General features: G+C 47.7%; 2 protein-coding genes across 2 annotated transcripts in view; one reads left to right on the plus strand and one right to left on the minus strand.

The window, feature by feature from the left end:
• LOC149333448 (cytochrome P450 2U1-like) overlaps positions 1–15610 on the plus strand; it is a 447818-nt gene that overhangs the window by 113799 nt on the left and 318409 nt on the right. The window lies entirely within an intron of this gene.
• On the minus strand, positions 6997–8621 carry LOC149333450 (uncharacterized). The gene is made up of 2 exons (XM_089557723.1): positions 8343–8621; positions 6997–7395 (listed from the first exon to the last, which is right to left on the minus strand). The coding sequence occupies exons 1-2, from the start codon at positions 8619–8621 to the stop codon at positions 6997–6999; spliced, it is 678 nt and encodes a 225-aa protein (XP_089413849.1).

Here is a 15610-nt window from a genome sequence, read left to right on the forward strand (position 1 = left end):
CGGGGCCAAGTCGGGGCTGTAGGGGGCCTGAGGCAGCGTTGCCACCTTGTGCTGGGATAAAAATCGGGGTCCTCATTCACATGATGAAGAAGATCCTGGCAGATCACTTTCCGGTTGGCCTTCTTCTCCTCTGACAACACTCCCGGAACCAACTTCGCGCACATTTTCCTCATGGCTAAGTTTTCTGTCACGATCTCAAAAACTTGGGTTTGAGGAAGGCTCAAGTCATCAGCAATAATTCTGATACTCATCCTATAATCACTCATGATGAAAACAGCGCGAGAAAAACGAACGGACGACGAAAGACAAAACACAAGCGCTGACTCGCAAATGATTTTTAATGGAAGAAAACGTCCTTTAAATGCTTCCCTAATCAGGAAAACATCAAAGGTGAAAGAACACAACCAAAAAACCTGATCAAACATGACGGTGACAAGACGCACATACCATCTCCGTGGCGCATGCGCGTGAGACAGTTAGATGTCTCTTCCGGATAAATAGGAGTGCTCTTTATCATTGAGAGCGATGGAAGGATGGCTGATGCACCCGCCACTGTTATCGTGAATGTGAAATGCCTCTATAATTTCACGTGTTAATCGATCTTTATGCCTGGCGAGGATGACGGTGTTAGAGAAAAGAGGAGTGCATGTGCCTTCCTTCCAATGACGGGCAAGTTTGCATGAAGAATCATTGGACCGGTAATTGTAATGTTCACTCAAACGAACATTTATGCATCGCCCCGTCTGGCCTATGTAAACAGCTCCGCAAGTACAAGGGATCCTGTACAACACCCCCACCCTGCATGGAACAAAGCGACTCTGATGGTTGATCTGGCAACCACCCATCGTTTTCTTTTTTGTGTTTGCCCTCTTCGCTTTTATCTCCACTTGCGCACACGCGGTGAAGTTTGCTCGGAGCTGAAAACACAACGTCAGCATTGTATCTACCTGCGACATTCTTTAACCCGTGCGCTGCGCCATGAGTGTACGGCACTAGCACAAACTTCTTTTTTTCCAGTTCATCCGGAAGAGACATCTAACTGTCTCACGCGCATGCGCCACGGAGATGATGTGTGCGTCTTGTCACCGTCATGTTTGATCAAGTGTTTTGGTTGTGTTCTTTCACCTTTGATGTTTTCCTGATTAGGAAAGCATTTAAAGGACGTTTTCTTCCATTAAAAATCAGTTGCGAGTCAGCGCTTGTGTTGTGTCTTTCGTCGTCCGTTCGTTTTTCCCGCGCTGTTTTCACCATGAATCATTACCAACTAGCCCAAATCGCAGCCTATAATCTCTGTTCAGTAAATGTTTCACTCGTTACACATTTTCGTTGGTTTTGCTGGTCGAAGGGCGTCCGGAGTGGTCGTCGTCTTCCACTCTTTCCTGACCTTCTCGAAACAGCTTGTGGCATTCAAAAAACACCAAATCTATCCATGGCAGCGTCACCGTAGGCATCCTTAATAATGTCGTGAGTCTCTTTGCCCGTTTTACCAAGATTTACACAAAATTTGATCGCGTATCGCTGATCAAGTAAACGCTCTATGATTCTGCGTGACGAGACGTTTCGACAGGGGTGCACTATACAAGCGACCTGCTCTCTTCAACAGCCGAGAGCCGACTGCCGATTTTTCCCAGAATTCCCAATATTCCCCTTCAACGATCCTGCACGCGCAGACCGCTTCTCGCCCTCCCGTTCGCCCAGGAAAAAACCAGTCCTACTACTTTCAGAACAGACCCTGTATATCTTGTGAACACATTCTAAATTTTTGTCATGTGAAGATAACAGCTTTTTGTATTGCGCTTGGCAGGGCGTGTTACGTCGTCTCCCTTGAAAACTATACTTAGCATGCACTTTTTCCAACCTGGGCCCACAGCAACTTGCACTCCGCAACTCTTAAAGCGCAGATCGCGCATAATTGACGCTGCATAGGCACCCACGTCAGGCAACTCCTCGCCGCTGTTATCACCGTCGACTGGTGCTCAGGTCGCAGCAGTATCTACCTGATGGCAACCCGCGCAAAAAACAGCAGTCAGTCATCTAATTGCGAGTACTTGTTAAAGTAGTTAAAGTCGTCACAGTACGTATTGCCTCCTTGCAACAGGTAGGCATTGTTGCATCATCGTGCGGAGGCACAACATGGAGTGATTTGAACAACAAAGACGGAGGCGAAGCAGTTGTAATGCTAACTAGAGCGAAATGTTATACGTTGTCACGGCTCCCAATAGGATTTTATTCCTTATAAAAATGTCTTTGGACTGTATATAGACTGCCCATACACTTTCTTCTATGAAGTCTGTAGACTTGCTTCCGACAAACGCTATAGACTAATTAATATGCAGTACGAATCCTGTAGACAGTGTATAGAAATTTTATACGTTTATGAACACACACTTAGCCGAGTCTTTTCAAGACAGCCTATGCACTACGAATTGAAAAAACAACAACAACAAACGTATATACAAACTCAATAGAGACTATAAGAAGTCATTAGACAGTCTGTAGACAATTTTCATAAGGGCAGTACACCGACCTTATGGGGCACACATGGAAATGAGCCACATAGATGTGCAGCAGATGCACGGAGCACGTTCACAAGTTAAACAACACGCGGCGGAAGAACGGGCCGGCTAGAATAAATGAAGCAAGGCCAATGAGGCGCAGTCGTAAATAATACCACGCACCACAGCGTCCTATAGACCAGAATTTTGAGCCTCTCCTGGGCGCGGCCATTTTGCACCGACTGCCGCGCCGCGGTGCGGGCGTTTCTTTGGGGACTGCGGGGCTGCGGCAGTTCTGTGGCCGCGCCTGCACATAGCCGCGCTTCGGGCGCTAAAAAAACATTGTCGAGCATACTCCCGCTGCGTGGCTGTGTTGCAGGAAGTATTTACGTTATCAAAGCGATAACACTGACGCGTTTTAATGACATTTAGTTTGACATTCAGGTTAATTGTGCCGGCGCTTAGAACATGCTCGTGCTTATATCGAATTCCGTCTTGGTGCTCCACCGCAAAGAAACTTTTTGTTCAATATCAAGCATTAGGTGTGCGGCTAGCATGCAGTTCCAATTCCCATGCACTCTTATTCCTTCCTGCCGGCCAGCCATAAAGCCCCCCCCCCCCTCCCCCTCCACAAACAGGGCTTTCTTGTCGCCGCGCCAGTTTATCAACAAATTACCGCTGTGAGCTCAACTGAGTCGCAGCGCCAACAGAAAACAAATTTTGTCGTGGTTTATGCAACCTGGTGCATAAAAACGTACTTTCGCTTAATTTATCAAAGCTTGAATAGATACGAGCAGCTAATCCAGCTTTCACTAATTCTGAGGTCCGAAGTCGCGTTATTTTATTCAGGAGCTTTCGCCGCGTGTGAGAGCGTTGCGTAGCCGTTTGGCTAAGTGTGGAAAATGTAATGAAATCGCGCATAGTATTTTCCTATGAATAAGGTTGGTTGGTTGGTTTATGGGGTTTAACGTCCCAAAGCGACTAAGGCTATGAGAGACGCCGTAGTGAAGGGCTCCGGAAATTTCGACCACCTGGGGTTCTTTAACGTGCACTGACATCGCACAGTACACGGGCCTCTAGAATTTCTCCTCCAAAGAAATTCTAGCCGCTGCGGCCGGGATCGAACCCGCGTCTTTCGGGTCAGCAGCCGAGCACCATAACCGCTGAGCCACCGCGGCGGCTCCCTATGAATAAGGTAGATACCGCACCGCTGCGGTGGCTCAGTGGTTACGGCTCTCGGCTCTGGCCCAAAACACGTGGGTTCGATCCCGGCCGCGGTGGCCGAATTTCGATGGAGGCGAAATTCTAGAGGCCCGTGTACTGTGCGATGTCAGCGCACGTTAAAGAACCCCAGGTGGTCGAAATTTCCGGAGCCCTTGACTACGGCGTCCCTCAAAGCCTGAGTCACTTTGAGGCGTAAAATCTTAATAAACCAAACCAAACTAGTGTAGATACCAACAGCAGAAAGATACTATAGATAAACCTTTACCCCCCAGATCCCTCTGACATGCGTGCGGAAAAAGCAGCTGAAATCGGTAGCGGTCATGCTTACAATCCTGTGCATGAAATGTATTTAATGGGAACAAGAGCAAGCTCAGCGCAAGCATGCCGAACACGTACTGGTGATCGAAAACACGCGCTCCGTCGGGACAACCTTCAGTCTGCAGCTCGCCTATCCAGTTACAACTCCACTTAGTCAAATCATTAGATCTACATTCTGATGCATAAAATTATCATAGATGATAGCGCACGTAAAAGGCGACAACAAACGACACGACAGCGCAGAAATCTGCTTAGAAGTGCTGGTTTCCAGTCCGTACACTACTAGTCGACTACCCTCGGATGTGACCTTAACGAGCAACTGCGCGCAATATAACCGCAGTACTGTCTGGAAGAGGGAAAATGTGAGTAGTGTCGCACAGCACACACGCTCATACGTTAGCTGATGGAGCACAACAACGGCAAAAGCGAACGCGTAAACATGCGTTCGACGCGCGGCGCCGGCGCGACCCGCAGTCCCTCGGGCCGCGCGCGCCGACAGATGGCGACTGGTGTCGAGAGTAGGGGCGCGCCCGCAGCCTGCGTGTGAGAGTAAAAAAATCTGGTCTATAGCAGCAAACCGTGAAGTGTAAATATGCAACCGCGGACGCTGACTACCCCTAACCACTGTAAACGGCGGCCGAAATGAAAAAGTTGGCTACGCTCGACCTGTGTTCAGGGGTATCAGGTTCGTCAACGACGCACTGAAAACCACAAGGAAACCGGCTTAGGGAACTTCGCTTGGCTTCGGTCATTTACGTCGAGAAAGAAGTATAAAGATCGCTGATACCTGGGGTAGCAATTGAACGAACTTCTGAATATATCTTTTTTGTATCAGGCTGATGGATGGCATGCGACACAACAGCCGTTCGTTTCCTCCTCGTAACGCTTCGGCGATCAACCTGGCGATGCGACCCAGAAGCTGTTTGGAATGAAGATGTGAAATAGATCCACATCCCCGTAGGCCCTCCTCAATTCCACGTTGCTTCAGTGATCACCGAGGTGTCGTCTCAACACGTTTCTGACAACTCGCCTAAACGACATTGTCGCTGTAGCATATGCTCAGGCACACAATGCGGTAGCATTTGAACACCGAGTCGGTAATCGCAACTGTCACGAGTAGATTGTAGTTCACCTAAGCCGCGACGAGATTTTTAGAAATCTGGTTTTGCGCTGGTGACATAAATGTATCATGTCCATATCATGTAAATGTCCGTTCTTGCTCAGACTGTCAACGCCGCAAGCCACCACCATCCGACCGGCCCCATGCAGCTTTTACCTTGCCCATCCAGGCCTTTCGACCGGGTTGGCGTTGACCTGCACGGACCGCTTTCCAACACGGCTACAGGAAACCGCTGGATCATTGCCGCGGTCGATCATTTGACACGGTACGCCGAAACCGCTGCCCTTCCCTCTGCTACGGCGCGGGATGTTGCCGCCTTCCTCCTGCACCGCTTAATACTTCGCCACAGAGCGCCACGTGAACTTCTGAGCGACCGTGGACGTGTCTTTCTGTCCGAAGTGGTCTCATCCCTTCTACAGCAATGCAACGTCAGCCATCGCACCACGACGGCTTACCACCCGCAGAATAACGGGCTGACTGAACGCTTTAATCGTACGTTAGGTGACATGGTGTCAATGTACATGGCCGCGGACCATTCCAACTGGAACGCCGTACTACCCTATGCCACTTACGCTTACAACACTGCCATTCGGTTTTTCGCCATTTTTCCTGCTGGGCGTGAACCTTCATCCCCACTTGACACCATTCTTCCTTACCGGTCCGATTCCTCGGAATCCACAACTGTTTCCGCAGCCTCTCGCCACGCTGAAGAGTGCCGGCAGCACGCTCGGGCGTTCACATCCGCCGACCAGGGGCGCCAAAAATACCGCTTCGACAGCACGCATGACAATGACAGTTTTCTACCACAATCCCTTGTTTGGCTCCGTGTTCCTCTTGCCTCACCTGGCCTCTCTTCCAAGCTGCTTCCGAAGTACCATGGGCCCTACCGCGTCCTGGAGCGTACTTCCCCGGCTACCTACATCATCGAGCCTGTAACGCCTTCGCCAGATCACCGACGACGTGGGCGCGAGACAGTCCATGTGTCTCGCTTGAAGCCACATTACGACGCATGCCTATTGACGTCCCCTTAAGTCGTCAGGATGGCTCTTTTTCTCCGGGGGGACCGACTGTAAAGAAGACGACGATCAGCGCCCGCAGTGGGAGCGCCAACGCCTAGCGTGAGACGAGAGCGCTGACTGTTCGAGCCTGGACGTGCGATTTTGCTGCTCCGCCTGGTCGCCCCGGTCAAGCGCCTTTTGCCAGTAAAGCTCCTTACACATACTTTAAAATACTGTCTAGACATCATCAGCCTAAATACCGTCTCTGCAAAGTAAACGACTCTAACTACAAATTGACAACTGCAGCGTCAGCTTCGGCCACCTTAAAGCCCCAAACTTGCTTATCCGCATGGGTGACCCTATGGAACCGTCCTGATTAATCAAGGTTTCCCTGTCCAGACATATCACAAGTGACTCATACGAAAATGTATAATGTAAATTTATAAATTACGTAAGAGTACGAAAATGTGCTCATACGTAAATGTATAATTGTTATCACTAGGTGAAGCCCTGAAAGACAAAATACAGAATGGTGGGCTGCGTTACTGAGAGGACACTAACACTAGCGGGCTGAAAAGCTGCAAAAGACAAAGCAACACTTACAAGGATTTTAAGAGCCCGACACGGCCCCTCGACACGTAAATTAGCAATGTTTTGGGAGAAACATAGTAAGAATAGAGCATTCAGCTTTTTAATAAAGCCCACGATTAGCTATGGGGCTATAAGTTACAAAAATTCTTAAAGTTTGCTTCCATATTTTGTCACGCAAACTGCTGTGCCGCGATGTGGTAGACAATCAATATTGTTGCAACGCTTTGCGTTGTTTTCGCAGCGGCGTCGTTCAGGAAGGAGAGTCGGCTGCAGACGAAGATTCGTTGCCATACTCCCTGAGGAAGCGACCTCCATCTCCCGTCGTGACGCGTGCAGTTGTCAGGGAATGCGGAGACACGCGTTCCCGTACGAATGGCCTCTCCAAGAGGCCACCTTCACTGGTGAGGTCTTGATCGATGGTTGGGGCGTCACCGATGGGGCTTTCTTCCCCTTCGGTGAAAGCATTCATCCAGAACAGTACGACGAATACAATGACGAGAACAACGGCGCAGCACATGATGCTCTGCACCCTGCAGAAAACGGGGATCTTGCTTTTCTCGGCGCCATCTTGCGAAGCTGCGACCTTGGGCTCGTGCCCCAGGCGACTCCAGGAGATGCTGCGTTTCCTCTTTGGCCGCTTGCGCTGACCCTGCATAAAAAGTTGTATGCTTACAGTTAGCCTTCATGCTGAAATGAAAAGTTTTCTCCGTTCGAATTGGTCTGTCTTCAGTTGCTGTTCAGTGTGCTACAAATAAGCTTGAAGTGGAACAAAGCAAACTGTGCACCAACCAAACAGCTTGGCAGTTTTACAGCGTACTTAACATTGCTGGCTTGATGAATACGCTAACAATATCACTGACACTGAGTACAGGCACATCTACTGAGACGTTATACGGAGATCTAATTAGGGCGCCGTGAATACACAAATATTAGTCATTAACCGTGAGAAAACTACTGGCTTTTCTAATGGCATTGCATTGTTTATTTTCGCAATGCGCCGCGAAAGAGGAAGTGCTTTGTAATCGTAAAAAAAAAGATTCCGTTAATTATCCAGTGACAACATTTTGCTGCGGCTGTAGCCCACACTTAGAAATAGCGTCGTGCTCACAGATTTGCGCCACGACAGCGAGACCGCGTTAGTAACGTGAAAACTAACAACAGATTACAATCGGTGTGACGCCCACAAATATGATTGCCCCGCCGCGGTGGCTCAGTGGTTACGGCGCTCGGCTGCTGGCCCGAAAGACGCGGGCTCGATCCCGGCCGCGGCGGATGAATTTCTTTGGAGGCGAAATTCTAGAGGCCCGTGTGCTGTGCGATGACAGTGCACGTTAAAGAACCCCAGGTTGTCGAAATTTCCGGAGCCCTTCACTACGGCGTCTCTCATAGCCTCAGTCGCTTTGGGACGTTAAACCTCAATAAACCAAACTAAACCAAACAACTATGATTCTAGCATTCATCTGGTAGATCACTGTGCTGTATTCAACACTGACACTAAGAAATGGTAGTCCGCTGATGGCATTCGGCTTCGGGAAATCAGGAGTTAAGCAACTTTAAACAATAAAAGAAAACCATAGAGAATGGCTCTTTGCTTACCAGTGCATCGCGCTCGACTAGTATCGGTCGGGACGAAGAGATTCCGGAGGAGAGTCCGAGTGGGCCTGGCCCTTGCTCCAGCTCGACGACTGACCAGGTGTGGGTGTCGGTGGCGTGCGCGATGGGCGTGCCGGTGAAGTCGTACAGCTGCCCCGTGGGCGGAGTCATCACGCCCGCGTAGAAGTAGCTGTGGTAGCGCGGGTCCCAGTACAGGGCCTCCTCCTCGGCCTGGCAAGGCGCCGGAGTCGGCGCAGGGGCTCCACCTTGTTCTCCGGTCATGAGGACTGAATTATAGAGCAATCCTCAAATTCTGGACGGAGCACAATTGTTGTTGTTGTTGTTCACCTCATGGGATGGCGCATACCCACAGAGGGGGATCGGCCAAGAAGAGGGGAGCATAGAGAGTTTTTGAGATTTTTTGCTTGTTTGTTTAGTTTTGTTTTCTGGGGAAAAATAAATAGATAAATTAAGTAATAAATAGAAATAGCAGAATGCTGGGGAAAAGAATCTTTATGAGAAAGCAGAAAGACTAAAAAGAAACAGGGCAAGCATAACGCACGCAGGAGCTGGACTCAGCAAGATCTCTAGCAGAGGGAGTTGATTAAGAAATAAATGAATGAAAAAAAAATAATAATAATAGTAACGGTGGAGAGAAAAAAAAATGTAATGATGTGTAAAAAATTAAATAAATAAATAAATAAAGAATAAAATATTAGCAAGGTAACCGTTTAGATTCCAGTAAAAAATTTTGAATGGCGGTAAAAACAGACCTGTGGCTGTAACCGAGAATGGTGGCCCCAAATGACAATATGATCGGGCTGCTCAAACTAAGGCCAAGCTGTTGCAGTGGTTGCTCTAAATATCGACGTCTCATCATGGTGAAGCGTCGACAGAACAACAAAAAATGGTCTATTGATTCTTGTTCACCACAGAATGCGCAGACGGGAGAAAGCGCCAAACCAGACCTGTGCAAATAAAAATTTAAGGGGGGGATCCGGCAGCGCAGCCTAGTTAGAGAGACTTCAAGCTGTCGCGAATGGCATGATTTCCTGCTCCACGGATACTGAAGATGCAGGAAATCATCACAACTTAAAACTGATCCTGATGTCATGCCTAACAAAATGCTTCTCCGAAACCTCGCTGCTGTGATGTACGCTGTAGCCGGGAGAATAGGTAGCACGGGGCCATTGAGGGACGCTTTTGCCAGGCTATCAGCCACTTCATTGACTGTCACACTGCTATGACCCGGTACCCATATCATATGTAAAAGGCTCAAATGGGGAGGAAGTAATGATAAGAAGGTGTTGAGGATTGGAGAATCTGTAGCTGAGGCAAGGGACAAGCACAAAGAAAAGGAGTCAGTAATGACAGCCACTGCGGAGAAAGAAGGGTCTAGTTTCCGAAGAGCAAGCACCACCGCCAGAAACTCCGCTTGGAAAATTGGGGTGAAATCCGGAAGACGCACAGAAAAAGACCAATCCAGAAGCGGGCAATATATTCCCACTCCTGCCTTTTCATCACATTGGGAGGCGTCAGTAGCAATCATTATGGAAACAGGTAGGCTTTTTAAATGGTCTTCTAATAATCCATTTAAAATGCTTGATGGTAAATGCTTTGCATTCTTCGGGAAAATGTCATCATAGACAATTTTCACGGCAGGCCCACTCTTCTGTGTCGGAAGTATGTCAGACAGGAGTACATTTAACGGGTGAAGTAAAGATTGTACCAGTACTACCTGCGGTGTATGAAATCGAGGCCAGTGGATTCCAAAAAAGAAGGTCGGCTGGCAACAAAACACAGACGAGGAACGGTGGATACTTGAGTCATATATCGTGAGGTACGTCTGAACAGTGAGAAATTTAAATCTAGATACTAAAGGTGGAATTCGAGCTTCAAGGTAAAGCACGTCGTTGGCTACAAATTTAGGGAGGCCAAGGCACAACCGTAGAGCTTCCCGCTCTAAAAGAACAAGCGGGCGAATTTTGTAAGCAGCTGAACCAGAAAACAGCACTGATCCAAATTCTAACATTGGTCGGACGTACATAACATAAATCATTAAAAGTGCATCTCTCCGCATTCCAGACCAGGGATTGCTTAATCTACGCAACATGCCCACAGCACGAGTGCCTTTCGCTGCAACATGGTCAATGTGAGAGCGCCATGTGAGCTTGTCGTCATAAATGACACCAAGATATTTTAAAGACTGAACTTGGGGAATAATTTGTTGCTTGTAAGTTAGAGAAAGAGCAACAGGATCTTGGAGTCGGAAAACAAGGGTAGCGCATTTGCTAACATTTAAAGTGAGTCGTAGGCCACCCAACCAACTCTCAAGCAAGTTCAGGTAAGATTGCAGACGCACGTAAAGAGATTGAATGTCAGGAGCAGCCGAGAAAAAAGCAATGTCGTCCGCATAGACGTACGTGCGAATTTCGTGATGACTGGGAATTGAGCTCAGTAGAATGTTGAAGAGTATGGGTGAAAGGATTGCCCCCTGAGGAACACCTCTAGTTTGTTTATACAATCCAGAGTTGACACCATGGAGTGTACAATAAAACTGCCTCTTATCTAGGAACGCCGAGAGCCAAGCAATTATGTAGTGTGGAAACTGCAGAGTCTGCAGTCTTTGCAATAATATGGTGTGTTCCACACTGTCGTAAGCTTTGGCTACATCTAATGTAACCAAAGCAGCATGCATTTTTTGACGCCGCGCAAGGAGGATTCGACTTTCGAGGTCAACATGGGCATTCCATATTGAACATTTTCGACGGAAACCGATTTGACAGTGACTGAGGATATTTTCACTATCCACAAACTCCGAAATACGTAGGAGCAAGACCCTTTCAATTAATTTAACCACATTGGATGTCAATGAAATAGGTCTAATATTTTCCAGAGAATAGCCGCCGCCATTATTTTTAGGTAAAGGAATCACTTTGGCGAGTTTCCATTCAGGAGGAATCCAAGCATGATTGATGGAATCATTTACTAGCTGTAATAAAGAGTTAGGATACTCCTCAAAGAGGATCTTTATCATTTTTGAAGTTACCCTATCAGGTCCAGGAGCAGCTGATGGTAACCTCAGCACTATAGGCGAAAGTTCTGAGAGGGTAACCTGAGGGACAAGCTTAATCTGATCCACTGACGCTACACACACGGAGTGCAAAGGTAGTGCAGACGAGAAACGCTTCTCTAATCCTTTGGCAATGGTTTGAATGGTGTCTGTTGCTTCTTGCGGAGTCAAGACACATGAGGGAAAATTACCTGGGGCCGGTACCTTTTTCCGCGAGTGTAAAAATCTGAAAAGTGCACGTCGGTTTCCTGATTTCGTGAGGAAATCGAAACGCTCAGATTCATAATCGTCTTTAGCTCGCGAAATCGTGCGTTTAAAAGTGGCTGCAATAAACTTATAATCATGCCAATTTTTCGGGCACTGATTGTGGAGGAGCTTCTTCCATGCAGCCTTTCTGCGTCTGTAGTCTCGCGTACAGTCTGCATTCCACCACCTTGTTGAATTGGTCCCTTTTGATGTACGCACCAGGAATTCGGACTTTTTGCGGCATTCCTCAATAGCCAAGCAAATGTCTTTTGAATTATGATCGTCTTCAGAACTTAACGCTGACGCAAGAGAAGAGCGCAAAGTAACCTGGAACTGGTTATAATTAATATATGATCTCAACTGTGAAGACGCTGGAGTTAAGCGGCAGTTAACCTCAAAAATAATAGGTATGTGATCACTAGATGTACCACAACCAACTGTCGACCAATTCAGAACAGGAACACAAGGGCTGGAGAAAGTTAAATCTAATACAGATACGGTTTGAGCCCGAAGAAAGGTCGCCAAACCTGAATTCATGCACATAAGGTTGTTATCTGTAACCCAATCCCAAAGGCGTTTGCCACAGGGATCTGTCTTATATCCCCACGATACATGGTGCGAATTGAAGTCGCCTGCCAACAGAACTGACTTCTGGCAATTGACTAGTAGAAGATCTAGAGGCCTTGAATCCTGCACACCATTAGGAAAATAAGCATTAACTAATGAGAAGGGATAGCACCCAGGAATTACAAAGTCTAAAGCCATCATCTCACAGTCTAGAGAAGAGAACTGGAAAACAATTTTGGCCCTGTGACAAAATTTTGAAGAAACCAGAATGAGTAACCCCCCTCCTCTTGACTGGCGATCTTGGCGAAATGAGGAATAATTTTGTAAATGGAAATGTTTTTCAGGTGAAAGCCAGGTTTCTTGCAAAATGATTATGTCTGGATTAAGTTGTGATGAAAGGTAAAGTAAATCTGTTGAAGCTGAAATGAGCGATCGACAGTTCCACTGGAGTATTCGTAACACCCCTATGGTGGCGCAATCTGAGCAGCAGCAACTGCCTGCTGCAAAATATTTTCCTTTGGCTTAGAGCCCAGCTGTTGTTTCTTTGATTTCGGATTTTGAGGAGAAGACGGATTAGACATATGGGAGCCACTGCGTTTGAGGACTCGCGTATCTGTATCCATCATCTCTGCATCATGAGTGACTGGGACATCATTCGAAACGCCGGAGCTAATAATAGGAGCATCAGGACTAACTGGTTCCTGGGGTGGTGATATGACCGGTAATGAAGGTTGAGAAAGCAACGATGGCAAACGTGTCATCTGTGAAGATATTGCAGATTGCATGGCCTGAGTAATCTGCGTAGCGAGAGCGTTTGAGATGCTCTCTGTGACAGTTGATACAATCTTTTCAATCATTTTCGTCATTGAGGCTTCTACAGCAGTCACTATGGCCTGCGAGACAGATGCATCGAGGGCGACACCCGAGCGGGCTGCCACACCCGCATAGCCGTGCGCTCTTTCTTTAATTTCAATTATGGCTTCACGCCGCGAACAGCGTTTGCGGTCAATTAACTCAACAATTTGAGATTCCTGAGCCCGAGAAGGGCAATCCAGGGAATTTGCAGCGTGATCACCCCCGCAAAGGCAACACTTGACCTCCTGTTCGGTGCATGCAGTCGATGCATGGTCATTGCCGCAATTGCAACATCGCAAGGTGGACTTGCAACCACCAGCACTATGTCCATATCGCCAGCAGTTGTTACATTGCAGTGGCTTTGATGGAAGGGGATCGACCCGGAAGATCAGTGGCCATGCTTTAATTTCTGACGGGCAGGAAGTACCAGCAAAAGTGGCAATGACTGATTCGGTTGGTACACGCACATTATTCACCTCCCGGCTACATCTGTACACAGCAACAACGCCTGCCGCTGAGAGAAGGTCGAGGGTCTCCACCGGAGACATACAGGAGTCGACGCCACGGACTAGACCTTTTGTGCAGGCGAGATGGGAAGGAATAAAGCTGTTAACCGGAATAGATCCAAAGGATGCGCAGTTTAGAAGATCCTTTACGCAGGATAGGTCTTGGGAACGGCACAGTATCCCGCCGCGTCCAAACTGCCTCACCTCAGAAATTTCCTCATAGAGGGACGTGGCTGCCTGGAGAGCAGCTCGAACAGACCCTGGGTTGGACATTTTGATGGCACCACCATCCTTCGGCACCAGCGCCACAGGAATGCTGCGGACGCCTGTGCGTTGAAAAGCCTCCAGAGGCATCTCATTAGGCGATAGGGAAGCCGACCAGGGGGAGCTCCCCCGGCCGGCAGACTGCGTAGACATCAACTCAGTTAAGCGAACTGCGTGCGTTATCTACACAAGACAAAATGCGCAAAGGCGCAGGGGGAAAAACAAAAACAGGACAAGCCACCCAATACTTAGCCGATCCCCGTCTCCTCAGCTTCCTCCTCAGTGAAGATCGGTGCGGCCGCACGAACGCGATGCGTCTCCGCGGTGGAAACGGCCAGGCTTAGACAATTCTCAGGCTTAGACCGGCACGCACAATCTCTTCTTCTTCTTTGATGATGATGATGTCCTCGGGCTGAATGGCACATCTGCCGAGGGCCGCATCCTCGCGACTCAATTGACAGTCTTCATTCACTTTTAATCTCACCTATGCTATTGTTGCACGGTTATGTGAATAAATAAATGTTATCCGCTTCGCGTAAATACTACATTTTCAAGTGAAAAATAATCGAATAACTTCAATGAACATGGCGGCCCCTAAAGGGTACCACTAATGCCATCCAATACAGGAGGTGCTTTTATATGGCTCTAATATTAAATACGGATACACTACGTGCACCCGCAATTACCAAGCATTTTTTAGCATCGCTTTTGGAGCCCTGTCACGCGGCAGTCGTCAGAGTATTCCACCCAAGGCATCTCTCTTCACCAGAGGCGCATGACCTCAAAGGAGCAGTGATGCTGCTACACAGTGCATCTCGAAGGCGGATCAGACGTTGGACCTTCGCGCCAATTAGTTGCACAAAGAGGCAGAACTGGGAGCTTCAAAGCACAGGTGGCCTATTTTATTCATTTCTTCACCTTAGAATTTTTTTCGTCACACTTCTTTCACATCAAAAAAAAAAAATACTAATAGCATCTATCGACAGGCGATGCAGGTTTTGTTTATCGCCCGGCCACCACTGGAATTCCTTGTTACTGCTACATATACTGATTTTTATTATGTTTAGATCGTAGCCTACTATAAATACATGTAAAAAGAATAGGTACAGACAGGTGCCGACAGACTTCTCATAGTTTTAAGATGCCATCGAGTTCGTTCGCGTGCTAAGTTTTGTCTTCTTTGCTTTTAGCTTGCTGTATAGCGCTGAGATGGATGCTTGTCGCAGGTGCTCCTTTGGGCTTCAGAGTTCTCGCACATGCGGCTTAGCCTACAAAAAAATTTGCGGCAAAGAAGTGGCTCTTGTGTCATGTCAATGCGCACTGTGCGGCTTTGAAAATAATGATCTGATTCTCTAAGGCGTTTCTAGTGCCCGTGTGGGAGAGGTATTAGCAGCCGCGCATTTTTTAGGCTAGTATACAATTCAGAATTTGTATTAGACTGACGCCGACAATGTCGTTGTTTTGGAGAACGAAGCTGCATCTACATGTTGCGTCATCTCCATTGTCTTTGAAAGAAGGTAGAAACAAGGCAATCGGTTGCACTGAATGAGCTACAGTCGAGAAAAACAATATTGAGAAAAAGGCATCCAAAGTTACCGAGAACGTGTAATTCTCTCGATGGCAACACGGTAACTGTCTTTTGTGTCCTTTTGAATGCGGTTTTTCTTGGCTCTGTCTTTCGTCGGATGGCGTCCATTTTCATCTGCCTGTAACCGCCTGTTCCATGCTAGCAATAGAGCAAGAAGAATTTGGCTGAACAT

The sequence above is a fragment of the Amblyomma mixtum genome, chromosome 8, assembly GCF_055824585.1.
Source record: "Amblyomma mixtum isolate Tamu chromosome 8, ASM5582458v1, whole genome shotgun sequence".
Lineage (NCBI taxonomy): Eukaryota > Metazoa > Arthropoda > Arachnida > Ixodida > Ixodidae > Amblyomma > Amblyomma mixtum.

Bases quoted from the DNA above. Each gene is read 5' to 3' on its own strand.
- LOC149333450 (XM_089557723.1), bottom strand. From the start codon at position 8,621: ATGACCGGAGAACAAGGTGGAGCCCCTGCGCCGACTCCGGCGCCTTGC. The intron at 7,396-8,342 runs GTAAGCAAAGAG...CTTTTTATGCAG, and splicing joins TAGTCGAGCGCGATGCACTG to GGTCAGCGCAAGCGGCCAAA.